The sequence below is a fragment of the Empidonax traillii genome, unplaced genomic scaffold (assembly GCF_003031625.1).
Source record: "Empidonax traillii isolate 1590-97213 ecotype Southwest subspecies unplaced genomic scaffold, ASM303162v1 scaffold111:size2041728, whole genome shotgun sequence".
In the NCBI taxonomy this organism is placed as follows: domain Eukaryota; kingdom Metazoa; phylum Chordata; class Aves; order Passeriformes; family Tyrannidae; genus Empidonax; species Empidonax traillii.
This window is the reverse complement of record NW_020955304.1, coordinates 1,531,513-1,557,865: the sequence shown is the minus strand read 5'-3', so window position 1 is coordinate 1,557,865 and position 26,353 is coordinate 1,531,513. Positions and strand designations below refer to the sequence as shown.

General features: G+C 52.2%; 1 protein-coding gene across 4 annotated transcripts in view; it reads left to right on the top strand.

The window, feature by feature from the left end:
* Positions 1-26,295, top strand: part of MGRN1 (mahogunin ring finger 1) — a 48,905-nt gene extending 22,610 nt beyond the window's left edge. Inside the window, exons 5-17 of one of the 4 annotated variants that reach the window (XM_027882754.1) lie at positions 4,756-4,873; positions 8,023-8,089; positions 10,091-10,143; positions 12,300-12,347; positions 15,812-15,880; positions 17,941-18,100; positions 19,479-19,588; positions 20,440-20,511; positions 22,124-22,347; positions 23,344-23,467; positions 23,912-23,957; positions 24,569-24,679; positions 25,756-26,295. In XM_027882754.1, coding sequence (XP_027738555.1) covers positions 4,756-4,873; positions 8,023-8,089; positions 10,091-10,143; positions 12,300-12,347; positions 15,812-15,880; positions 17,941-18,100; positions 19,479-19,588; positions 20,440-20,511; positions 22,124-22,347; positions 23,344-23,467; positions 23,912-23,957; positions 24,569-24,679; positions 25,756-25,868 — 1,315 coding nt within the window. In that variant the 3' untranslated portion in view covers positions 25,869-26,295. Of the gene's footprint in view, positions 1-4,755; positions 4,874-8,022; positions 8,090-10,090; positions 10,144-12,299; positions 12,348-15,811; positions 15,881-17,940; positions 18,101-19,478; positions 19,589-20,439; positions 20,512-22,123; positions 22,348-23,343; positions 23,468-23,911; positions 23,958-24,568; positions 24,680-25,234; positions 25,280-25,755 lie in introns of all 4 variants that reach the window. The other 3 variants (XM_027882753.1, XM_027882752.1, XM_027882751.1) reach the window with 3 other exon arrangements.
* Positions 26,296-26,353: the final 58 nt, after the last annotated feature.

The window sequence follows — 26,353 nt, the reverse complement described above, 5'->3', positions numbered from 1 at the left end:
ACTACTCACTAGTCATTGCCCCAGGCATGTGATTTCCTTCCAGGGGAGAGGGGACTCTGCATTGCATTTCCATTGCAGGGCTTGTAGAGAATAACCAAAGGACTCCCAGTTCATAACCTGCCTTCTGCAGTACCTGCAGTTCTTTGGGTTAGGAGACAAGTGTGTTTTTGGAGCAGGCTCGGAGACATTCGTGTTTTCTTTTTGTGAGCGCTCTGTGAACGCATCCCTTCCTTCTCTGGCAAAAGCCTTGACGTGCACGCTGTTAGCCTGCTCCTGGGAGGGCCCCTGGGACTCTCCCAGCTGCAGGTATCCTGCTGACTGGCAGGAAGGATTGCGTGGTTCAAACGTGACAGCAGCGGTTGTTGCCTCAGGGGAAGGAGTGAGACCAACCCTTGGAGCTGGAAGCACTTAAAAGAGCCAGTTCTGAAGGCATGAGCAATCCAGGCAGGTCAGCAGCTCATGATAAATATGACGTGAGAGGTTTGAGTCTTGCAGCCCATTCTTCTGAAAAAGATCTTCCTTTTTGGACAGAAAAGGTTCTCTCCCATATCCCGGTGATGTTGCCAAGCTCTGTTTTCTCGTTATGAAGAGAAAACAGAATGAAAATAGGTCAGTCTGGCTCTGCAATCCCTGCCCTTTTCAGGGCTGTGCTGTTTGTGATGTTGATGGGCAAATGGATGTATTAAAAAAAAAGAAATCCCATTTCCTTGATTTTTTTGCAGTGCCCACCACACTCATCAGAAACATCCTCCCACGCTCACTGCAGTGCACGGACTCTGCAATGATTCCCTGTTCTCTCTGCATGTGGAAGTTGGAAGAGTTGGGTCACAAAGTAAAATCCAGCTCAGTGCGTGGCTGTTTTGATTCAGGCCTGTGTAGGAGAGGCAGAGGCACTCACATATTCCTTTGGTTATTTAATGGCCTCTGTCTGTTCAGGGCCTTTGAAAGGTGCTCTTGCTGCTTTTGGCCGTGGGCTGTGGTGATTAATACGAACTCTTTGTGAAGAGATTTCCTCTGCGTGGAGAAGTCAGAGGCGAGCGCTGGTTTTTATTGCTCGGCACAAGCCTCGACAGCTTTTATCCAGGCCCACACCAGTCCCCAGGGGAACACTGTGGTGTGCAAAGTTCACAGGCTGGAGAGCCAAATCCTATAGATTTCACGGAGCAGACAAACCCTCTGTCAGTAAATTAGGAGTTGTGGCCTTTGTGCCTCTCAGTGTGCTGGTGTGTGAGCTTTGCAGCCGGGCTGGAGCCCGGAGCGTGGTGTTCCCAGCAGCTCCAGGCACAGCTCTGCAGGGGCTGGGCTGGGGTATGGGCAGAAGGGTTTCAGCTGCATGGGGAAGTGTTTGGTTTTTCCTGGCTCAGTGCTGGAGGAAGCAGGAGGGGAGGAGGAGGCTGCCAGGGACTGCAGGGCAGCACCTTAGCACCTGGTTAACCTCCAGACTCCTTGTGAGAGCCTCTCTGACTGAGACCCAGGGCTGTGGCCTTCTTGTAGTTTGGTAGTGTTTCTTTTATCAATAAAAATCACTTTGAGTTGAGGCATTTGTTCAACTTCCCTTTTCCCCAAAAGCAACCTGTGAGATCCTGGCCCAAAATGAAAGAGGAGTGAGCAGGTGGGAGAGAGAGGAGGGCCAGCATGCTTGTTCCTTATCAACTCCTGGCCCCTTAGAACACCAGCAGAACATGAGTGGCTCATCCCTCACCACCTGTAAGAGGACGTGGTGCTTGCCAGGCAGTGGAAGTGGCAGTGGAAGAACCGGTTCCTGAGCACCCTCTAAGGCTCTCGTGTAACCCTGCCTTGTCCTCTTTCCACTGGAAATTGCCTGGAACATGCAGAGCTGGTGCTAAAGAAAGAGGACTCTCGTTTGTCCACAGGCTCCTCAAAGCACAGACTCTCTCAGATGTTTCTTGTCAGAAGTGTTACCTTGGGGCAGCACTGGGGTGTGGTCACAGGGCCTCTCAACTGCTGGTTCTCTGATACACAGCTGGTTTTGGGGGTGGAAGGGTTTGACGTGGGGGAGGAAGGAGTCATTGCAGAGTGTAAACTTTGCTCTGTGTGTGTCTCACGGCTCACAAGAGAAGTTGGGCTGCGTGAGCCCTGAGGGCAGAGCTGGGGGCTGCTGCTGCAGTCAGCACGTGTACCTTGTGTTGCTGGTGATTCTCGTGCTATCAGGGGTACCTGAACAAAGAAACAGGTTTAAAATACAGTGACCAAGGATTTTTATTTGGTCCTGACTTAATAGGACAGATCCCACTCACTTCTGCACTGTCCTGACCTTCCAGTGATCCCAAGGAGTGGTTTTTTTTTTTGGAAGTCCCTCTGGATGGAGGCCTGGCCCAGTGCAGTCTGAGCAATAGCAGCTCAAACATTCAGCTTTCTCAGTCCTTATGCAGGGAGAGGCAGTGTTGCTCCTCTGCTGTCCTTTATTCTTTAGTACATGCTCTCTTTTTCTGTAACACTTCTGCAGAGCTTCTCTGCTACTGTTTGCTGTGAGCCCCCAGCAGATCAGGCATGGAATAGAAGATTATAAAAACAGCAGATGCCAACCAAAGGGGCTGGGGATGGGCAGATGCCACTCAGACCCTGCTGTGCAGGACACTTGCTTTGTAACAGCTGGCCAAGTTGTCCTCCTGTGCAGCACAGGGAGTGTGTGCTTGTGCATGGAACCTGGGCATCACCTTGGAAAGCTGATGGATCTCTGGGACAATCTGGACTCACCAGACTTCCAGGGAATTCCCCAGCCCGCTGGTGCTCAGCAGCCTGAGCACTGGCTGCTGACTGGAGGTGTCCAGAGTTGTCTCAGGGTGTTCAGATCGAGTCTGACAGTCACAGATCAAGTTAGGCAGTCACACACAGTCCAAGGCATAAAGCTCACTTGGGGAGGCCTCCTTAATAACTTGGTCATACTCTTCAGCTCAGAAGATCTGTGTGCCTGATTTACTCCTTTTGCCCAGGGATAGTGAGAGCAGCAAGTCAATGTGAGTATTGTTCTTCCCTGTCCTCCTCGGAATAAGTGTTATTTGTTTTCCTGTTGTAGACTGGTTTGGGCTTCTAGTGCTATAAGTGCAGGTCCTCCAGCCTTCCTGGTGCTCAGCAGCAGCTTGTTTACACCCCTTTCCCAGCTCCACTCTCTGCTCTGCACTTTATTTCCAGTAAGTTCCTGACTTGCTGTCACCTCAGATAAGTCACTTTTCCATCCTCTGCTTTCCCAGCTGTGGAGGGAGAATTGTGCCTCTCTACAGAGCTGAGAAGCTTTGAGAGTGCCACAAAAGGAGCCAGATACAGGCTGGCTCTATTCATTGTGCTTGACAACTCAGTAAATAAAACTTCACTCAATTGCTCGCTCTGTAATTCACATATAAAAGACCTGTCATTCTGATCTCTCCCACACCATGCTTGAAATGCAAAGGATGGAGTGAGACCTCCTAGTAAAGCAGCATAATTTCAGCACAGCACAAAATGGGCTTTGAGGGTATTGTCATAAATAACATAATGCACCTGCCTTGGCAGGAAGAGCAGAGGGCACGTGTTGAACCTGCCCTTTGTCACGGCCTTCCAGAATTTACCGTTGATCTTGTGACACTTGATAACCCTTCTGGACCCTCAGAGGGTACAGGAAATAGTCTGGCTATCCAGAGGAAGGCAGCAGTTCATGCCAGGGGGGTGCCTGGTTTTTCCTCCTCGAGAGGAATTAATAAATATTCATCATCTCTTGGTATCCAGGTTCTTACACCTTCAGCTTCAAAATGCAGCCCGGTCACTGTGCTGGGTGTCTCATCCCTGTGCTGAGGGAGCCTGTTGTTGTTGCAGTATAAGTCCCTTGGGCAAGGGATGTCTCACATTCTCTCTGGTTTGTCAATGTGCTCTGAGCACACAGTTGGTAGTTGGCCAAGAAAGGCTTTGGTGGTAAAACCAGCTTCAGATGTTCCCACCCTGCTCTGGGGTTCGCTGCCTCCTCCCCTGTCGCAGAAGTGGCACAGGGAGAGAGGTTGTGCACATCCAGCTCAGGCATCACCCTCTGGACAGGGGCAGTGGGCAAGGAAACGTCTCTCCTGGAGCAGAAAGCACCAGGTGGGTTGTGGATGCAGAAGATGGATGGTAGCTGTGGTCCCATTCCAGATGTTCATCCCAGCCTTGAGACAGTGGAAGAATCGTGGCTCTGGTCTGTGTGGCCGGCGTGGAGGATGGTTGGTGTCTCTCACGTGGTGTTGGTAGCCCTGCAGCACCTTGGGGAAGCACGTGAGGAGCAGAGGGGTGGATTGGAATGGCTCTTGCTTACCAGGGTGGTGGAGCCAAAGCAGCATTTCCCACTGCAGAGCTATCCCACGAGGCACGGGAGAGCTTTCAGCACCGTGCTGAGTTGTGTGTTAGGTCATTGCTGGTTCTTCCTGGGTTTCCTGCAGAAAATAGGACTGTGCTGGGCTGAAAGCCAGTACTGCCTAGGCCCTGGATTTAGGGAGCTAGGCTTTGCCAAGCTGCTGCACCCCACTGTACCCCTGACACCTCGTGTTTCCAGGCAGGTCAGTATGGACACGACCAGACCTTGCCTGTCTGCGCTGCTTTCCCTTCCCTGTGCTCACCTTCTCGCTTTGACCTTTCCCTTCCCTCTTTGTGTCCCCACTGAATGGCTGCCAGCCCCTGCCAGCTCTGCCCTTAGAGCTGCCACTTGTGATTCCTGAAAGGCAGAGTGAGTGAGAGCCTGGCAGGGAGCAGTCATTTGTTACAGCAAGTTTTTCTTTCCCCCCCTTTCTTCAGATACAGCACAAAGAATCCCTCTCTGCAGTCGGAGACGGTTCATTACAAGAGAGGGGTAAGCCAGCAATTCTCCCTGCCTTCCTTCAAGATTGACTTCTCAGAGTGGAAGGATGATGAGGTGAGTCTCTTCTCAGTCTCCCCTTCTTTCCACACCCCTGTTGTCCCAGAAGCACTGGTCTCCATTTAGTGCCATGAAGTTATGGCTGGAAGACACTTTCTCCCAGCTGCCACAGCGTGTTTTGTGGGTACTTGGGAACTTTACAGGAAGATCAGGCCAACAGGGAGGAAACTTTTGATGTCACTCACTGATCAGCTGGTTTAGGAGAGAGGCAGCAGAGATTGGCACTGGAGCTTTTCCTGGAGGAACCTGCCACTCCTCAGCCTTCCTCTCCCTGCTGGCCAAAGAGCTTGTGGGAACAAATACGTGTTTCAATCTCTCTCTTTTGGTGGGTTTTAGGTCAAAGATTTTGGGGTTTTTGGCTGTTCATTTGCAACAGTGGTCTGCAAAGTGAGGTGCATACAAGGCAATTCACTGGGGTGCAGGAAGAACTTCAGTTATACATCTATATATCTCATAAACGATAAACATATAAAGGAATGGTTTCCTCCTCTTAGTTTAACCCATAACTGCAAACAGATCAGGGCTTGGTTTTAATTAAGCTCTGTGGCTATTCCTACACAGCCAAATTTTGGAGTCCTGGTAATTTTGGTATCTTTGCAACATTCCAAGCCAGGCAGTGACTCTCTGCTTCTTGAACCTCTGAGCTTTGGCCCAAGGGCTTCCCCTGCATGTGACCAGAGCAGGGAGGCCTCGGGCTTTACCCTGCTCTGTGCAGAATTGTCAGAAGAGATTTCTAAGGCAGAGGAGTTCGTCTGTAGCTGCTGATAATATATTTTTACCTGTGGAACCCTCTCCCAGAAAATCAACACTGACAGAGTGTTCAATTCCTGACCCCAGCCTGTGTAAGAGTATTGTGTATGTGAATCCTGGTAGATAACTACCTATTTAAAAGAAAAATTAAAGAAAAAAAAAAAGGAAAAAAAAAGGGAAAAAAAAAAGGAAAAAGTAATCTTTCATGTATCTTGAAAGATTGAATAGCTATTGTCTTGAAGTTATAACTATAATCAGTCCCGTGCCTTAAAAAATGCTGTGGTGGTTACCAAGAGCCTGCAGAGTCTGGTCTCCTGATGTCTTGGCTTCTCTGCCAATAGATGATTTCACAAGTTCAGCCTACAAAAGCCTGGAAGAGCTGCTTTTCAATCCCTTCTGTTGTCTGAGAGAGCTGGAAAGCAGGAGCTCAGATCCCTTTCTTCTTAAAGAATTGTGAAGCTTAATTTTCACTTTTGTTCCTGTCAGCAAGGTTTTAACTCAAGAACTAAAGTCATGTCCCTTTGACAGCTAAAAGGGAGAGATGCTGTAGAAAAATGAGCTTTCAGCTCCCCTTGCTTGTTCTGCTGCATCCTCCTCTTTCTCTTTTTTCATTGGTGTTACTGGAGCTGGAGAAAATGTGGAATGAGCACTATGATTTGGAAGAGTTTCTCCTCCCATTTCAGCTCTCTGTACATGCCAGTTTTGGTCCTAAATCTTCTTACACTGGCCACCAAAACGCAGCCCTTTTATCTGGCATAGCTGACAGTGTGTACACTCAGCTGTGCACAATTGCACATTTCAGATTTCTTTCCAGCTTTGTCCAAAACCCCCCAGATTTATTTCATATTTTTGCTCAGTGTAATACTCGGATGTGACGTCGTTCTTGGCTGGCCCACAGAAGGGACAAGTAATGTTATGTTGGGTTGTTCTGTGGAAAGCTCTATAAAAGTTTGCTTTGTCTTCCCGAAACACTGCTTTGCTTGGAATTTACAGAGTGTGGCTTGTGTTGAGCCAGTTGTGCTCAGGGCTGTAAAAAAATTAATGTGAAATGGTCCCTTAAAGAGGCCTTTTGTGTTTGAGAACTCCAAAGTTTATAAGGTAAAGCAACCTCAGTTCTGTGATGTGACTTTCCCTTCAAATGGCCCAAGAACAATTTCTGTCACGCAGTAATAAATCAGAGCAGGAAGCAAAGCAAAACCATAAGCTTTTTCAGCTATTTTAATCCATTGTCCGGGGTGAATTTTCCTTCCGTGCCGTGCCAGAACAGTTCAAAAATGCAAGCTGGAAAACAGTGGCTCAAGGAGTCTGTTCTGTAACAAACACTGAGAGGTTAAATGAGATTTTGTTGTTGTTGTTGTTTGCTCTGTTTTGGAAAGAGAACAGGTGTGTTATATCCCAGTGTACAGGTGTCATTCCTTTCAGGATGAACATTTAGGCTATCATCCATTTTCAGCTGTTAGGCTCACACTGAGGGTCACCCTCCCTGCAGTCTGGGTGGTTTGGGTGGCCATTTGTGCCAGTGGCTGCCTTGATAATTAATTAATTAATCAATCTTTTGAGGGACTGGCTGGAGCCAATCACACTTCAAATGATATATTGGGGCTGCAGGAAATTTGGGGGAGCCTCAAAGCACTACCTGGATGGTGCTGCAGCACTCGGAATTGAGTCTCAGTTTTCATGCGAAAACTGAAAACAGACTACCTGGAGCATCATAGTGAAATGACATGTTTTTTTTTTTTTTAAGTCTTGGCAAGAGATGAGACAAAAATCTCCAAGTCAGTAATTAAAAAAATCACCAGAAATCCAGTCTCTGAGCCACTTCCGTTCCTGGCATAGGACAGTGTCTGTAAGGTTGCCTTTTCCTTGTGTTTCTAAGATGACACAGAGCTTTTGAAGTGCTTTAATGAAGTGCAGGGCAAAGGGAGAAGTTGAGTCTATTTTCCTTGCACTCAAGTGAGTGATCTTAAAATTTCGCTCTCACCAATTAGAAGGTCGAGGACCTGAATTTCATAACATGCCAGGAGATGGAAGTCAGTCTGGTGTTTCCTTCAGGAATGTGAGCTTGAAGTTTGACAGATTTTTCTCCTCAGGAACTTCATCCAAGAGTCAGGGTCAGTTTTGTGGCGTTGGGAGCCCAGTGCACTGCTGTGCTAAAGCCTGACCTATCCTGCCAGACACAGGCAAAATTGTGGCATTAAATACATTCCAACAAACCTGTCCTGCTACGAATCACTCAGGAGGCTTTTGGGATACGTGAATTAGTGAGAATTAAATACCATTTGAGACCAGGGGCTGGGGGCCTGTCAGAAGGGACCTTCATTACTCTGCTGTTACAAGATCTCAAGCGTTGTCTGCACCCACCCTGCTGTGACCTCACCTCGTTTCTGTCCCCACAGCTGAACTTTGACCTGGATCGTGGGGTGTTCCCTGTGGTCATCCGAGCAGTGGTGGATGAAGGGGATGGTAAGCACGGTGCTCTGCTCCCTTGGAATTCTCCTGGCTCCCTCTGAGCTTAGGTGGCTCCTTGGAGAGCCTTTCCAGAATAAAAATATTTTGGGAGTTCGCCTCAACTTCCCTTTATTAAAAGGGCCTGGCCAACCATGAGTTCTTGCATAAAAACATACTTCTAAAATTAGCCTGTATTTTTTTACAAGAAAAATGGCCAGGTATTTAGTGTTGGAGGGGTGTTTAGGAGAGCTCCTGGCCCTGCCACCAATGCCAGGCACAAATCGGAGCAAATTACTTTTATTCTTTGGGTTTTGCTTTTCCAGTTTGTAAAAGGAGGAGGGAGGGAGTATTTTCTCCCTTGCTAGGGGTAAGTTATCCTCATAAAATCCTGGAAATGGGCAGAGAAAAGGAAATGGCTTTAAAATGCTCAGGTTACTCTCCAGCCAAATACAGCTTCACTGAGCAGTTTGAAATTCTCCTGTTTTTTTCCCGAGGGTGATGGATGGTTACAATAAAAGAGTGTAACCTTTGAGGAGAAATAATTCCTAATTATTTTAAAATCGTTAATAATTATTATTATTTGGTGATTATTTGTAAAGTGGATTGCTGCTTTGAAGGGGGATGTCCAGTAAATCTTTAGATTGTTACTCACCTTGCACAGGTCAGTCACTTCCACAGTTTTTTTTATGCTGTAGATGTGAAAAAGCCCAGAAACTCATTACATTTTTTTACAGTCTTCCAAGCAGTCTGAAATAGAACTGGATGAACCAATTTAAAGTGTGACTAACAAAGCACTGTGCAACATAAAGGAGATTACTTGTAAAGTGCATCTATTTTTAGTGATTTCAGGCACTGTTAGTAAAATCCACATATATGTATATTTCTTTGCCATAATATAAAACACCTTCCTCTGTTTATGGAACTTTTGGCAAGGGATTTATGCTCTCTAATGTTGGGCATGTCTAGAAGGATCAAAAATAGAACAGGAGGCAGCATGGGAAGCATACATTTATGCACATACCATGCCCAGTCTTTGCCAATAATGTACTCTCGTCTATTTTAATAACCTGGAAAGGCAATTGCTTTTAAATCCTCTCCTGGAAAGAACATCAGCCCAAAAAATATGTGACATTTTAGGAAATTGTTGTGCATTTTGGTTCTTTTTTTAAACTGATGGGCCTGGAAGGAGCTGGCCTTATGTGTTTGGAGCACCTGGAAAACTACAGCTGGCCTGTAACTGCTGGTGTTTAATAAAATTGGATGGTGGTTCCATGCCTTCCCTTCCTTCTGTGGCTCCTCCACCACCTCTGCCTCCCGTTTCCAAACGATGAGTCTGAACAGAATTAAGCAAAAGGGCCCAACCAGTTGGAGCTGAACAGATCCTGAGAGTGCTGAGTGAGGGAGACTGGGATTGTACCTCCCCTCCCCTGCTCTCTGCTTGCTGAGGGAGCCAGGAATGCACCGTTGAAACCTCTGACAGCCCCTTCTCAGTGCTGTTGGATTAAGAAGGAACCCTTGAGTTTGGAAGAGGGGAAAATGTGATGTTTATCTTTGGGGGAGAAAGTCAGAGAACTGGGCAGAAATGTTTCAGTGGCTGGAGCTGGTATGAGAAAGAAATGTTTTACAAGCACGTCTGACTAGAGTGAAATAAAGTGATAAGGGCTGGAAGTGCTGCCAGTTGCTGTTAAACCAGATGGATCTGTGATAAATTCAGGTAATTAAACCCAGGAATTTGAGGGGAGAGCAGAATCCCACGGAGTGCTTTGTTTTACTTTCCCTTTGCAACCTCTGAAAACCAAGGGGGATAGTTTGGAGCAGCCAAGAATGGCTGAGTGGGGCCCACCACAGAGCCCAGTGAGATGAATCAACCGGACGAGATAAGTTTTAAATGCAGGAGAGATGAAAATAGAACAGTTCAGAAATGTCAGTGGACTAAAATGCAACTCTCAAGGTATTTATTTTTATGCTCGTGCTGTTTGCAAGGTTTAACCAGATCTGCTCTTTCCCTCTTTGCAGTGGTAGTTGAGGTCACTGGTCACGCCCATGTTCTCCTGGCTGCGTTTGAAAAGGTAAATGAGTTCTTTTTTCCCTTTGTCCTTGTGTATGTAAACATTTCCACGGGTCATTGGTTTGTATTTATGTAACACTTAGCCCAGTGGAGTCCTGGCTCGTTCCTGGGTGGTGGTGTAGTACAAAGAACCTCTTGCAGCAGCTCCTGTGCAGCCTGTAATTATCATTTGTACCTGAGCTGGTCACTCAGGTAATTGCAGCTGCTGTTTCCTGTGGAAGTTGTTGTCCATGGCTGTTACTGTGCAGTTTTCCAGGGCAGAACTGGATCTGCTGTGTCCAGACCCTGTTGCACCATTGTTTGGCCTTAGTTTACACACAGGGCCAAGCCCTTGGGAAGAATTAGGACACATCCTGCATAAAGATTGTGAGCTTCAGTGCTCTTGGGTGGTGTGTTTGATGCAGTGACCACTGCCTGCATGCCAAGGCCAAGCCAAGCTGTGTGTACAAGCCTTGACAACAAACTCTCTTCCCGTGATAACTGGACCCTCAAAAGAGTTGTAAGATGCATGTCTGGCTGTGGTACCCTGGGCAGGTGATTCTTGTGGCGACAAGCTGAGGTGAGGCCAGAGATGCTGGAGCAGAGCTGGGCATGTAGAGGGGAGCAGCACCAGTGTTGTGCTGTTGGAAATTCTCCACTTCCAGGCTGGCACGTGGCTGACCTCGGTATCCCAATCCGCTCAGTTCCTGTCGTATCCCCGAGCAAGTTGCCAGGTCTTACTTCTCTTCCTCCCAGGTGGATAATGTGGATAGTGAAGAGCTGAGTCAGAGGGCATGGGAAGCACAGTCAGTCCTAAGGAAGCCATGGGGCTGGAAGATGCTTTAAGTGTTCTAGGTTGCTTTTTGTTGGACTTGATCTGTGAAGAAAATGAGGTTTCCAGTGTTAGAAAGGTTGTTCTGAGCACTGGCTCTGTAGGTGGTTTTACTCCTGGCAATTAGAGATGGGCAGCTGCAGCACCCCTGGGATTAGGGCAGGGATGTTATTCTGGTTTCCTCCTCTATCTGATGTGGAAAAGCAAATCACACTGGAATCCCTCAGTCATAGTTCAACCACTTCTTACTTCTCATCTTCCACTGAATGCTTAGAACAAGATTAAAATCTCACTTTTAATAAAAAGTCATAGGGCAGAGTACATGTTGAGTTCACCTTCCTGTTTGATTAAAATATGTTCCCCATCCTTAGAATAATTGCAGCTTTTGAAGTGTAGGTCCATAAATCCAGGGGAGGTCCCTGCTAATAAGCACTGCTGGTCCCCCAGAGGACAGACAGACCAGCAGGACCTGGTAACTTGCTATTTATATGTATCTTTAAGATCAGAATAACAACCTTGATCCTTTGTGTAGTTTGACCTGGCAGCTCTTGCAAAGGTAGAAACTCGTTGGCCTGAAAACAGGACTGTTCTGTCCTTGGTGTGATGTTGTTGTCCCTTCCTTGTGAAACTCCTTCAGCAAACAGACGCTCATCTGCAGCTGTTCACAGCAGCAGGACCTGCTGGAGCATCCCCTGCGTCTCCTTTGCTGCTCTCTAGACTGTGTCAGGAGGGTTGATTTCTTTCTTTTAGTGGCCCTTGTGGATGATGGGGAAAGTAGAACTGGCATCACTAGTTCTGGCACCAGGGTTTACAGAATTGTTCCACCTGTGCCTGCTGCCACTGAGGACATGAAAGGCTCATGGCTCTGAGGGTGTGGAGCAAGTGTGACTTGTTTCTGACTCTGTCCAGTGGACAGACCTTGTTCTCAGCCTCTTGCTCTGTCAAGGCCTTGGCCTCAAGAGTGGCTCTGTCACTGGATGTTATTTAGGGTGTCAACAACCATCCCCTGCCACGTCCTGCTGGACTGGCTGCACCCAGCTGGACTGCTTGCAGCCTGAAAGCACCCAGTGTGCCAGGGGAGTTTTGTGTGTGCTCTGACCACTTCAGCGGGGTTTAACTTGGGCCAAACCTGCACTGGAGCAGACAAGGTGTGCTCCAGTACTCTGTTCCACTAACTCTGCTGGGAGGGATTGCCATCCAGGCTGTCCTGGTTATACACCCCCTCCCCTCCCCATGGCTGGCACACACCACCTCTGAGCACGAGTCTGTTTAATTTACTTCATTTAACCAGATTTTTGATGTAATTTTTCAGCTGTTTAACCTGTTCCCTTTCTTTGCCCTGCTAGCACGTCGACGGCAGCTTTTCTGTGAAGCCCTTAAAACAGAAGCAGATCGTAAGTACCTGTTTTCTGTCTGCTCTTGGTGACAGACTTGCTGGTGTCCCACAGGTGCCAGACTGTACCCAGTGGGAAGGTTTGGTGTTCTCTGAGAGCCTGAGATCTCACCTCATTAGCTCAGATATCCCAAGTGAGCTGCTGGCAGCCCTAAATGTTGCCCTTTTGTATCCCATCTCCGTGTAATGTGCAGAAGTTGGGAGGTGCCTCATCAAGGCTGAAATTGCATCGGTCCTGCATAGACAAAAATTCATAAGCAACTGCTAAGAGTGCCAAGGATTTCAAGTTCTGAGAAGAACTCTGGTAGTCATCCTGCTGCAAGGATCAGCTTGAAGTGTCTTGGAGGAAGAGACGAGATTTTGGTGGTTGATCCCTTCACCCTTAGGGCATGTGCGGTGTTTCTGCTTTAAATGTTTGACTGCTCAGGATGGATGTTTCAGGTTTATTGATCTGAATTAAAAGGCCTTTTACTATCAGTTTGTCAGCTGATGAAAAGCCACTCATTTATCCTGCTTGGATTTTTTGAGGGAGAAGGGGTTTAATGTTTTTATCTCTAAACCAGTGCTTACATGGTGTGAGCTCTCCGGGGCAGTGTTGGGTTGCTGTGCACACTGGGGCAGTGTGTGCATCCTGCTCCATTCAGCACTCCAGACTCCCCACATGGAGGGCTGTCTTGCTGGAAATGCTCTCCAGGGAAGTTCCCACCCTACCACAGTTTGGTGAGCTGACTCCTGCAGTGAAACACTGAGTGCTTGTCTGTCTTTACTGGCAGAGCATGTAACCCTCCCACTCAGTGTTTAGTTGTGGGTACTTTTTTTTTTTTTTTTGTTAGCAGTTAGTAAAATGTAATGTTTCCAAGTTCTCTCCTGGGGCTTTTGGAATAGAAGGAAGCTCTTGTTAAAGAACACACAGTGCCACCGACACTGAGATGGCATCTGTACCCTTAAAAGCACAGAGCAGAGGTGTAGAGTCTGTGCCTGGAGCAAACCACGTTATAACATTGTACATTCTTTGCCATACCTGCTTTCCTTGTGTCTTCCCCTGCCTGCCATTGCCAGGATTGTGGGTACCTTTTTTGGGCATTCATCTCTAAAGCTCTTTGGGAGCAGGAAGCAGCAGCCCATGGGCTGAACTGCCTGGTGCTGTGTTCAGTTAGAGTGTAAAGTACCAACCTGTTTACAGAAATCCAGCCTGGATGAATGCAAACAGATGGATCAGCAGAAAAACATAACCTGGACTTGGCCAGTGGTTCCTGTGTGCATCCAGTGAGGCTGTAAATAGCAACAGAAGCCTTTGGAAGGATGACTTTGTGTGGAGTGGGTTGGAGAAGGGTGAAGGTGAAGGACTGCATTGACTGCAATCATCTACTCCTTCTTAATTACTCCTACTCTTTTAAAACCTAGAGTTCTTTTTACTAAGAGCTGTTGCACTGCTCACCCTTTCCCTGCTGGGACATGAGTTTCTCAGGATTTTTAGAGGAAAGCAGATAAAAGGAACTCGGGCTCCTGCAGAGACTTTGATCTCTCCCTCCCTGACCCCTTCTTTGCTTTGAGCTGACCACTCCTGCACTCCCCATCGCTCATTGTGATCCTCCAAGGAGTCAGGATGCTGTAACAGGGCTCTCTTGGAAATGCCAAGTTACAAAAGGACATTTCCCTCATAATTGCCCCCAAACTTCCCGGGTGAGCTGTGAGCTGCTGCAGAGGGTTTCGCTCAGCAGTCCAGCAGCTGATCTCATTGCCATGAAATGCAGGCCCAGAACAGATTGCCTGTGAGCTGCACACTGAGTTACACAGGGAGGCTCTGGAATTAGTGTGTTAACATTGCCATGTGCCAGCTCAGAGCATTTCTGAACTGGCAGATGGGCTGGATACAGCTCCCTCCTGCCCCTTTCTTGGCCTGTGTCATCTTCTGCAGCACTGGAGTCCCGTGGAAAAGCCACTGCTCTTCTGAGCACCTGGCTTGACTAGAGGAGAGGGGAGGGGCCAGTTACATATGGAAATGCCAGAAGCCCTGGGATTGACAGCTCTTGTGGCACTGGGGTCCTGGGGGCTTGGCTTCACTGCATGTTGTCAGCTGGACACGGAGGTGGCAGGGAAGTGTTTCCTTCCCCTGCTTGTGACATATGTCTGTCTGGTACCTGGCAACCCTTTTACCTGTTGGAAGGTTTAGTGCAGGCAAAGCAACACATCCTGCTCTGGAGCACCAGATCACAGAATCCCAGGATCATTTAGGTTGGAAAAGACCTCCAAGATCATCGAGTCCAACCTTTGACCAACCAGACCAGAGCACTGAGTGCCATGTCGCGTCATTCCTTGAACACCTCCAAGGATGGTGACTCCACCATCTCCCTGTGCAGCCCTTTCCAGTGTTTAACAACCCTTTCTGTGAAGAAATTCTTCTTGATGTCCAACCTGAGCCTCAACTGCTGTTACAGATCCCTCTGCAGAGCCTTCCTACCCTCCAGGAGATCAACACTCCCACCTAACTTAGTGCTGCCTGTGAACTTGCTGAGGGTACACTCTATCCCCTCATAAACAAAGATGTTAAACAGGACTGAGTCCTGGGGGACCAGTATCTCTGTGCTTCCTTGCAGAGGCTGCCCCTCACAGCTGTGAGAGGCTCGTGCTGTACTTGAGGGCTAAGCTGGAGAGCAGGGGAGAACCCCCAGTGCAGAGGGACTTGCCTTGCTGGGACTTGCCCCATCAGCCCTCCTTGTGTCAGTGCTGTGGTTCAGCTGCCCAGGGGGTTTGCAGGCAGCTGAAGTCGTGGCTTGGGGGGAAGTGTGTCCCTCTGATTAACCTCCAGCTGTGCCTTAGAACACTTTCTGCCACCACGCCTCCCGTTTTGGAGGTGCCACCAAGGGCCTGGGGATGGCAATCAGTGACACTGCACTAATGTAGGGTTGTCCATCGAGTGCTTCTTGTGCTAAGGGAAATGGTTTGTCTGTCCTTAGAAGCCTGACCTTGTGCTCCCAGGGGATGGACAGGGAGGTGATGTGCCACCACTGGTGTGCCAGGAAGGAGCTGTTGGCACAGCCTCTCTCTGCTCAGGGTGCAGATATGGGTAGAAGTTCATCTTGGTTAAAGTTAAGTAGTACTCCCCCAGAGGACTCTGGAAGGCTGATTGCCTCTGGGATTATTTGAGCTACGGGTGTGTATTCCCTCTTGATCTCTGAGACAAGCAGAGTACTCGTTTTTTAGATTGTTTTGATAGCCCAGCTGGAGCACTTCTGTTGCTCCCTACCCACACAACCAGGCAGGGTGGGCAGCACTGAGCAAGGAGAGACTCACTCTCCACTCTCGTTCTCTGTCCTTTGCCATGTTTGTTATCTTCCACGTTGCTATAGGGAAGCTGGGGGGTGTAACATGGACATTTTGGCACGGGGAGGGAGGGAGGGAGGGTGGTCACAAACCAGCAGTGACAGAGCAGCTGGCACTCCCAACTGTTGTCCTCTCCCCCAGGTTGACCGGGTGAGCTACCTGCTCCAGGAGATCTACGGCATCGAGAACAAAAACAACCAGGAGACCAAGGTAAAGATCCTTCCTGAGCTGTGGGTTCGCAGCCTGCACCTTCTGCTTTGGAGCCCAAACTGTGGGAATTTGTCAGGGCCGTGTGGAGGTGCTTCCCAGAGTGACTGTCAAGTCTTGTGTCATTCCTGCAGGCGCCAAAGATGGCCCAGGGATGACAGGTAAGGGACCAAACAGTCAGTGGAGCTGTGCTGGGGTAATTTTAGGCAGCACGAGGCTCTTGAGGATGTTCCTTGGGGCTGGGATTGCTGGGAGAGAAGGGCCTCTCCTGAAACGCCCTCCTGAAACACCCAGCTTTCTACAAGCCCTAAAATCCAGTGCTCTGAAACACCCCCCATGGGGGGTGTTTCAGAGCACTGGATTTTAGGGCTTGTAGAAAGCTCTGTGTGTGTGTTGCTGCCTCCCTGCGTCAAGGCAGTCGTGTCTGGTGTCTGTGCTTTGCTCCTGTGGGTCCTTCACGTTCTCCTGGCTGGGAGTTCTGCATGTCCCTGCAGTGTTCCAGAAAACTGAGCTCTCTAAGGCTTGCCAGTACCCAGAGAGCAGCCTGCATTCCCCAGCAAGAGGGAGCACAGCATCCCTAAGGGATGTGTGTGCAAAGGCCGGGACCAGAAACGTTCCCATCTTGAGGCAGGGGCTGCTGCTGGATCCTTCAGCCTTTCCAGAGCTGCCCTTTGCTGCCACCTGGGCTGTGGAGTGTCCCCAGTGCTGGCTCTGGTGTGTAGTCCATGATTTGCAAGCAGAGCAGTAACCACAGAGCAAGACAAGCAGGATTCCCTCTCCAGGCAATGTAATATCCTTCCCAGAGCATCCTGTCATCTGCCTGTGCCAACAGGCAGATCCTGGAGAGGCAGGAGGGAGAAGCCTTTTCCAAGATTTTTTCTTGCATAGGATAGGTTTTAAGAGGATTGAAGGCTTCTTTTGGGGGTCCTCCAGGGTCTTGTAATGATTTTCTCTTGATCCAGCAATCGCACATTTGTGGCCCAGTCAGACCAGTGGCCTTGGAACCATTTTGTTCTTCCTGGTGTGCTCAGCAAACTGTGTGACTGGGGCCTCCCTCCCTCCCAAAATACCTGAGGAGCAGGTGTGATGGGACAGACAGCCCTGGGCAGGCAGGCAGCAGGCTGGGTGAGGATGTGGCAGCAGCACAGTTGCTGTTTACACCGAGGTTTGCCCACGGCCTGGCCTGTTCTAGCCCTGGTGACCAAAGGAACCTCGTGAAGTGGCACCAGGTGAAGGTGGAGGTGCCCCATGCCTGGCACAACTTCTGTGACATGAGTGGGGAGACTGTGGAGTTTTCTGCTGTCGGTCTTGTGGTTTGGAAAGTGCATTTCTCCTCCCACCAGCAGTTAGATCAGTGTCTGTAATCCAGTTTGTGGGGCTCTGAGTGACTGAGACACGAGTGTGGTGCATGGTCCTGTTGAATGGGTGCACGCAGGCCTTTTTACCAGGGTAGCTGTGGGCAGGTGAACATCCCAGGCTGGTTCTCCTGAGGCTGCACCAAAGCTTGTGCCAGCACAGCAGCTGGTGAAGATGCACAAGGACCACTGACTCCCTCACTTGTTCAGAGCACCTGTGGAAGCTGGGCTGGGCATGGCTGGAGTGCCTCCTGCTGTCCAGCCCCGGGGCAGCCTGACCTGCTGCCTGTCCAGCTCCTTGTGGGGCTGCTCTCAGTGTGGGGAAGAAAGGCTGGAGTGCCAAAGAACTTGCTTCCCTGCTGATCCTGGAGCCACCAGGCTGGAAGGCAGGAGCTTGTTCCTGGTACCCCTCAGCTGAGGGGATCCCTGCCCCGAAGGGGCTCTGGGGAAGGACAGCTCTGCCCTGAATTCCCAGTGCAGTGCCCTGGCCTTCAGGGAGCAGAGCCCTTGGGAGGAAGGAGTGTCCAAGCAGGGCTGTGTGGGCTGGAGTTTGCTCTCCTTCAGAAACCCCCACTGAGAGCTGACAAAAGAGAATGCCAGCTCTACCACAGACTTTTGGGTGGGAAATCTCCCCAGGCTGTGGAGTCCCTTGGCAGTTTGGCATTATCCCTGACCATTCCCATGCCAACGTTTCCCCTCTCTTTGCAGCCCTCAGACGACGAGAACAGCGACAACAGCAACGAGTGTGTGGTTTGCCTGTCGGACCTGCGGGACACCCTCATCCTGCCCTGCAGACACCTCTGCCTGTGCAACTCCTGTGCTGACACCCTGCGCTACCAGGCCAACAACTGCCCCATCTGCAGGCTCCGTGAGTCCCCGTGGGCCTGGAGACACGGGAACCTCCTCCACTTCTCTTAGGGCAGTGCAGGCTGTGAGAGGGGGCGTGTTTGACACAGCCCACCCCAAGACTCAGCATCCCTGCCAAGCTGCTGCTGCTGCTCCCATCTGGAGATGGATGAGAGTGGCTCTTTGCCCAGTGCCTCCCTGGCCACTCATCCTCTCCCTGGGATGGGCCTGAAGGTGAAGGTGCTCTGAGCTGTGCCATGTCAGCAGTTCTTGTGTGGAAAATGGAAAATACCCCAAAGGAGGGGATGCAGAAGCTTTATCCTGAGGATATCTGGCCCAGACAGCAACCAACCCCACTGGAGGGCTGTCCAACTACTTTCTGTGATTTTTTTTTTTCTTATGATAACTTTGCTTTCACCAGGAGGCAGAGATGAGATAAGTCAATTTGGAGTCCTTTGCTTTGCCAGGAGTTAGGAGGATCTGCTTAACCCTTGCATTGCTTAGCTCCCAAAAGATGGAAAAAATTCAGTACCTGTTTTGACACTCAGTCAGCACTTGCTGAATTCCATGTCTGTTCTCAAAAGCACAGGGGCATAGGAATCTCCTGAGAAAATGCCCGTGTTTTTGCTGGAATAGGCATATCATGGGCTTTACCCCCTGCCTGGTCTCTGAGGTATTTGATTGTTTCTGACTGGTAATTCTGAGGAAAAGAAAAAAAGAGCCTAAGACAGATGTTTGGCCTGATGAACTAAGTCTAAACAGTTCAAACATGGCAAAGATGCAGTAACCAAAAGCAAGATCTTACCAGAGGAAGTGCCAGACAGCTTTGGCTATAAGTGGCACAACTTAAAACAGTTACAGCGTTATCTCATCTGCAGGGGAGCAGGTTGCATTTGTTTGGAAAGTGCCCCCGTGTCAGACTTCCTGGGAACCTGCTTCTGGGGAGTGCAGAGGCAGCAAGGACAGACTTGTACCTCTGTCCTCTGTCTCTAGGCTGATCTTGCAGTGGCTGGGTGCACCCAGAACCAGGGGAATGCCTGGCAGGTCCTCTCAGCTGCATCAGAACAGATGTCTGGCTCGTTCAGGGCACAGAGGAACTGACAATATTAAAGATTTGCAGATAGGAAATGGGGCTGTGGGCAGGGGGTGGAGATCAGAGCTGTGGTGGTGGGAGCCCCCCACCCATCCTGTAGATTGCAGTGCACTCCCCAGGCCAAGCTCGTGTTTTTCTTTTCTGTATTGTTGAATGACCCACCCCTTTAAGGGCAACTTCTCTGGGCCTCTACACTTGTGCAGGGGAGCTCCCCCGTGCCAGCAGCGTGTCTGTGGCAAGGCAGGGAGCTCTGGCATGGCCTGGTCCTGCAGGGCTGTGCAGTCACCTGGCTCGTGTTCCCTCCTAGCCTTCCGTGCCCTGCTGCAGATCCGGGCGGTGAGGAAGAAGCCGGGGGCTCTGTCGCCGGTGTCGTTCAGCCCCGTCTTGGCACAGAGCGTTGACCATGACGAGCACTCTGTAAGTACCTTGGGACCCCGGGGGACAAAGCCTGGGCGCTGCTCTCGGCCCGAGCAGGCAGCTGGTGGGTGCATCAGGCCTGGCCTGATGGCTGGTGACGCTTCCTGGTGTCCCAGGGACCTCAGGGGGTTGGCTCAGACCCTCCACCGAGGGCGTCCTGAGCAGTGCAACCTTCCTTGTCAACCTGGAGACTGTGGGGTCCTGGATTAGTGATACAACTAGACTGGAGGAAACAAATCCATAGAAACCTCAGGCTGAGAAGATTTCTTGGGGCCTGTCCCAGCAGAAGAGTGGCAGACTCTGGGCATGACAGGCTTGGAGCTGGGAAAACAGGGCAGGGGGGCTGCAGTTTGACTCGCCCACATCACACCAATGAAATGCCCTTGGCACTGGGGTTCTCGGAAAGGCCTCTTTCTTTGCAGCCTCCCTGAGGGTGTTGGGACACAGCTGAGGGAGCGTGGGGTGGGTGGTGTGGTGCTGGTGGCCTCAGGGCCCAGCTGCATGTGCCCAGTGTGGTGAGGGCAAGCAGCTCTTTGCCCGAGCTGGCTCTGGTGGGGCACATGAGATCAGAGTGAGGAGGAGAACCGCATGTAGGTCATCTTACAGGCTTTCATGGGAACAGATGCTGTCACAGGAAAAGGCTGCCCTCTGCAGTGCTTCAGCCCTGCTGCCTTCAGCTGGGGCTGAGGAACAGGGCAGGGTAGGAACCCCGAGGGCTGCTGTGAAGCAGAGCATGGTGTGTGGAGGAAGCAGGTGCTGTCACCTGCAGCCAGGCGAGGAGATGCTGAGAGTCTCTTCCTGTCACTAACCTCAAGAAACAACTTCCTCAAAACATGGTTTTCTCTTGACAGCGTCCCTTTAAGCCCCTTAAGGTGAGCTCTGTGTCCCTGCCCAGCAGGAAGCCTAGGAGGGGAGTGAGAACAGTAAGTGGCCTGGGGTGGTTGCACTGGGCTCCCGCGGCGTCACCTGCACGTGGCAGTCACACACACAGGGCTTGCTGACACGCTGGGTCCGGCCTGTGCCCCTGCCTGGGCTGTGACACTCCACCTCCTGCCTCCACAGTGGCAGTGAGACACTCAAACCCTGCACGGATCATCACCCACCTCCCTGGTTTGCCTGTGGACAACAAGCAGGATGGAAGCAGCTTGTCACCAGGGTCTGACACCGGCTCTCAGGGACTGTTCCCAGGTCCTGAGCTTGGATGATTTATAGTCCCTGACCAAGATATTTTCACAGTTTCATAGGACTGTGGGCAAACTGCTGTCCCCTTGGCTCACCCAAAAGCTTCCTTGCACTTGTCTCATCCCCTCGGCCGTTCGGTGTGGGCACATCCTGGAGTGGTTTCCAGCCTGGTGCTGGGATGTAGAGCTAGACAAAGAGGCACGGCTGGAGCAGGTCTTGCCTTCAGGAACACTGGCTGCAAGGGGCTGGTTTGCTTTTTCAAAAACAGGAGGGATGGAGCTTGTCTTGTTTGGGGACTCTCCGAGTTGGTGTGGGATTGAGTAACTGGAACACTGTGCTGGGAACAGCATGAATGGCAATTGTGGGGGACCAGGAGCCAGGAAAGGGGAAGGAGGCCTTAGGCCAGAAAGTTTCTGTTTGTGCCCTCTGTGTACTCCCATCAAATACAGCTATGGCTGTTGTTGGTATCAAGGGGGTTTTCTTTTGCTCAAGCCAGCCTAGATGTTCAGTGTTACGAGGGACGTGGCTTGGTGGGCTTGTCAGGTCTGGAGAAAACCAGGCTGGGTTCAGGTAATGAGGCTCTTGCAATTTTGGCACAATGTGGCTCTCTGCGAGCCTCCTCCAGTGACCAGCAGTGCTCCTGGGTGGGGTAGGTGTCCCAGAAGAGAGCAGTGTCTTTTAGGGTTGTTTGAAAGCTCAGTAACTTGCAGTGAGGGTGTTGTAGCCATTGGCTTAGGAATCCTCCTCCAGCCTCTTGAGCTATGCCATGGAACCTGAGCTTTCACCACAACAACCCAAAATAAGCACCCTTTAAACCCTCAGGGAGGACATGGGAGAAGTGGAAGTGGTGTAGGCTCTGAGAACCATCAGCTGGTGCACCTCTTCTCCCCTCCTCCAACTCTGTCTTGGTGACACTGGTGGTGCTGTGAAACAGCTGCATGTTCCATGGCTGGAAGCACAAGTGAGGTGTTCATTGAGCTGGAAGGGTCTCTGAACCATTGGAGGAACTTGTAGGAGAAAAAAAATCCAGATGTAATTTTATAGCAGCTTTTTAGGAACCTGCTTTCTCACCCTCCTTGCCCAGCTCTTGAAGGTGCATCAGAGGGCTGCCCAGCCACGATCCAGCGTGCTGGGATGCCCAGTCTCTCAAAGCAGTGCTCTGGAAACTTGCCTGGAGCATCATCAGCCTTAGAGCCCTGAGGGAATGAGTGGCTGTTGCAGGGGAAGGAGCTGAGGCTGTGGGGATTGGGCTGCCTGGGAGGGCAGGGCTGGGTGGCAACAGAGCCTCCCTATTCCAGGGGGGTTCCCGCCTGGTGATGTTTTCCCAACATCCCCTCTCTCTCTTGCCTGCAGAGCTCTGACAACATCCCTCCAGGCTACGAGCCCATTTCCTTGCTGGAGGCGCTGAACGGGCTCCGCTCCGTTTCCCCCTCCATCCCCTCTGCTCCTCTGTACGATGAAATCAGCTACTCCGGGGTGGTGGATGGGATCCCTCCCACCAGCCGCCCGCTCGTGGCCATGGACAGAGCCCTGGAGAGCGGCCACCAGAAGGGCAAGCGCAGCAAGTCTCCAGACAGGTCAGCATGGGGACAGGGGACACTGCTCCTGCAGGCCCTTAGGGCTTGTGGCCACATACTCTTCGAGCCAGGAGAGGGCTCTGGCTGCTCCCATCGCTGCTGAGTCGGGATTTTAGGAGGCCAGCAGGTACTCGTGCCAGGGAGAGAACTGGGACATCGTCCCTGCGTTCAGCCTGAGGTTACAGCTTGGGTCTCCTAAAGGCTGGCTGTGCCACCAAAAGAAATAGCATTTTTAGCAAGGAGAATTTAATCTTAGAATCATGGAATGGTTTGGGTTGGAAGTGGTCTTAAAGCTCATCTCATTGCAGGCCCTGCCATGGGCAGGGACACCTTCCACTATCCCAGGTTGCTCCAAGCCCCATCCAACCTGGCCTTGGACACTTCCAGGGATCCAGGGGCAGCCACAGCTTCTCTGGGAAACCTGTGCCAGGGCCTGCCCACCTCACAGGGAAGACTTTGGATGGAAATGTCTCCTTCCCAATGCACTTAGTCCCTCAATTTGCATTTGACATGCAAACCTTGTTGGAATTCAGCTTTCCATGGAGCTCCCCAGGGGCAAAAGAATGGGGAGAGAAGTGACCTGAATTTCAGAGCACAAAGAGCTGAGTTGAGATCCTGTAGTTGTTGTCTGAAGGCTCCTCTGTTGGCCTTGGCATGGAAGGTGTAGGTGAGGATGCAGGGCTGTAGAGATAGGACCAGCCTGGCTTTGTTCCTGGCACTCCTCACTGTGCTCCAGCCTAGTTTTCCCCCTGGGAAAAGAGTCCAGAAGGTGTGAGGAGCAGTGTGGGACCTGAGCTTCTTGCTTTCCATGCAAAGGCAGGTTTGTCCAGGCTGTGTTGCCGTGCCAAAGCTCGGCACTCCTTGGCTCTGTGTCACCAATACAGGAGGCCCTGGGGAATTGAGGGAGCTCCTGCTTGTGGGCTTGTGCTGCCCCAAATCCTCCAGGAGCTGTGGTGCTGGTGACTCCCTGCCAATGGAGTTTCTCTTGGCACACAGCACACTACGGTCCCCCTCGTCCCCGATCCACGAGGAGGATGAGGAGAAGCTCTCCGAGGACTCCGACTCGCAGCCGGCGCTGAGCGGGGGTGAGCTGGTCCTGAGGGAGACCAGCTCTCCAGAGGTGAGTGTGTGCTCTGCTGGGGAGCTGCCCTGAGCCACAGCTCTTCTGGGGGGGCTTCTGGGACAGGGGAGGTGTCTTGTGAAGGGCCATTGCCCAGAGCCTTGGCTGCTTTATTTACCCCTAGGGCTCCATGGGGAAGGATGTAGCCACTCCCTGTGCCACTGACCCCTCTTTGGGAGCAGAGGCATTGGAAAACCACTCTGTTGGAGCCATGTCAGAGCTTCCTGGGCAGTGTTTGGGGCAGGGGTGGGAGCTGGGCCTTGCTGGGCTGTAAAACCCCTCCATCCCAGCCCACGGTGCCACAGCACTGGGGGGTGGCCCCTTGCTCCTGCTCTGGAACAAATCCAGGCCCCAAGTGCAGGTCCCTGGAGAAAGCCAGAGCAGGAGAATGGCACAGCAGAGGCCTCCAGCTGCAGAAATAACCTGTGCTGTCCCTCCTTACAGAGCGTGGCAGGGGAAGAGATGGAGGAGGCCTCGCCTGTGCAGCAGGGTAGGTGTGAACCTGGCTGTGGGTGCAGCCATGCCTTGGCTCGGTGTCCAGTGCTGTCGTTGTGGGATGGGGACAATTAGGGAATGAACAAATGAGCTCAGAAACATCCAGTCCCCAAAATCCATCTCTGAGCCTCTGTGCTTAACCAGGGAAAGGTGCCAGGGTCTCTTCTGGGAAGTGGGGGAGGAAAATCCACAGATTTCCGTGGTTTATTTATCTCACCTTGCTCTAAGCAAGTAGAACTTTTTCATGCCCTGGGGCTGTTTCCTTGCACCACCGGGTCCTGCTGAGAGCACAGTCACAGTGCTGGGCAGGCAGGATGTGCCCCATGTCTTTGGGATGGATCTGTGGTGCTCAGCCAGCACCCAGAGGGCACAAGGATGGGGTGAGAGAGGGGTGATGGGCACGTTTTGGGGCCATGAGCCTGCATGTGAAGAGGTGGGTGGCCCTTTGGCACTGTGACCTGGGCCGGTCTGACCGGCTCTCCTGGGACCTCTGCGGGGCTGGGGGGGCCCGGGGAGCTTCCTCACGTGGAAGATCTCCACTCGTGCCGGCCAGGAGACCCCAGGGGTGTGCTGGGGACTGAGGGGCTCTGCTGTGGCTGGTTGCAGGTGGTGGCCGCCCACCCTCGGTGGAGGACGTGCTGCAGGACGGCGGCTGCGGCGAGAGCCGGAGTCTGACACGGTCCGAGAGCGACCCCCCGGTGGACGTGTTCCTGCCAGGTAACGGCCGCGCCGCTGGGGCCGGAGCTGCGAGGCCGTGCCCGTGGCTCCAGAGCCTGGGGGGTTTGGGGAATGTGTTCCTGCCACAGGGCAGCACCAGCTGCACCATCAGATGGGGCAGGAAAGAGCTGCCCGAGCACGGGCTCCTGCTTCCTCCCCGGGGGCAGAGCTGTGGGCGAGGGGGGATAACGCAGAGGTTATCTTTGCCCCGCCTTCTCTCTCCTCCTCCCTTACCCTCGTGTCTCTGTTCTTCCCCTCCTTTCTCCTCTCTGGGCTGCAGCCACTCCATGGCACTTCGTGTGACAAAAGCCTCCTGTGCGCTCCCAAATGTGCTCCTGCTTTTGGGCAAGGGAGGGGAAGCATCTGGGCCGGTCCCTGGGGGGTGGGGCAGTGTTGTCCCCGCGGGGCGGGGCCCCGTGTGCCCCTGTGCTGTCCCCACCTCTGACTGTTGTCGTTGCAGCCTGTTCTCTTCCGTAGAGTCGCAGTCTGTTCTGAGTTACCTCTCTAATGTCTCCTTCCCTCTCTGTCTGCCTTCCTCCCTCCTGTCTTGGGCAGCACTGGGTCCTGATTCCTGCTCTGTTGGTATAGAGGAGTAAGCTGGTATGTCTTCTCATTCTTCTTTACTGTTGTGAGGGGCAGCAGGACCCCTCCTGGGAGCGTGGAATGGGGATGGTCCTGGCCATGGGGCAGGGAAGGAAGGGGCAGCAAACCAGCCAGGCTCTGTCCTGGGTCCATTCCCCTTCCTGGCACCGGCATCCCTTCTGTCCCCGTGTGCCAGGACCCCAGGCAGGGCAGCAGAAACCCCTGCCCTTCCCACTGGCTTCTGCTGCCTCATGGGCATCGTGAACACCGTGCTGGTGTCCCCAGGCTGGTGACAGAGGGTGTGTTGTCCCCTTAGTGTCCTGTGTCCCACCCCTGATGCTGAGCCTGCATTGGAGGGGATGGAGCTCTTGGCTCCAGCCCTGTCTCCCTTGGCCAGCCCAGGGGAGGAGGGTTTGGCCGATCCCCCCTGCCAGACCCTTCCTCTGCCCCCAGGGCTCCCGTTTCCGAGGCTGAACCCCCTTCTCCTCTCGCAGGCTCATCCGACTACACCAAGACGCTCCCCGTCCGCGGCACCGGCAGCCCCGTGCAGCCCCTTCTCTTCGAGCAGACCCGTCTGCACCTGGAGGACGAGCAGAGCCTCCCGTGAGCGGGGCCGGGCCCTGCCGGAGCTGCCCGGCCCTGCCCGCGCCCCCGGACACGATCCCGGCACAGCCCGTGCATGTTCCCTGGCGGTGGGTCGGGGCTGGGGCCGTGTTTCCCGTGGGCGGTGTCCGTGGGGCCGGGCGGGGCGTTGGGTTCCGACGGGCAGAGATGAAGGACGGACACTACCGATGTATATTTTGTACACAGCGAGCACAGCCCTTTGCTGTCACTGCCCCTGTACAGACAGAGCCGTGGCCTCCCCGCCGTGCCGGGCCGCGGGCAGCGGGGGCCGCGGAGTCACTCCCGGCCCGTCCCGCAGGGCCCGGCGCTGCCCACGCCGTGTGCCTTGTTCTGCTTCTGCGGGGGGGTCCGGGGCGCGTCCCCCCCACCTCCCGTCTATGTTTGTAGGAATAAACACGTGGAGCAGCCCCGCGCGAGTCCCGAGTGCAGGGGGGGACAGGGAGGGGACAGGGCGGGGAACGGGGACAC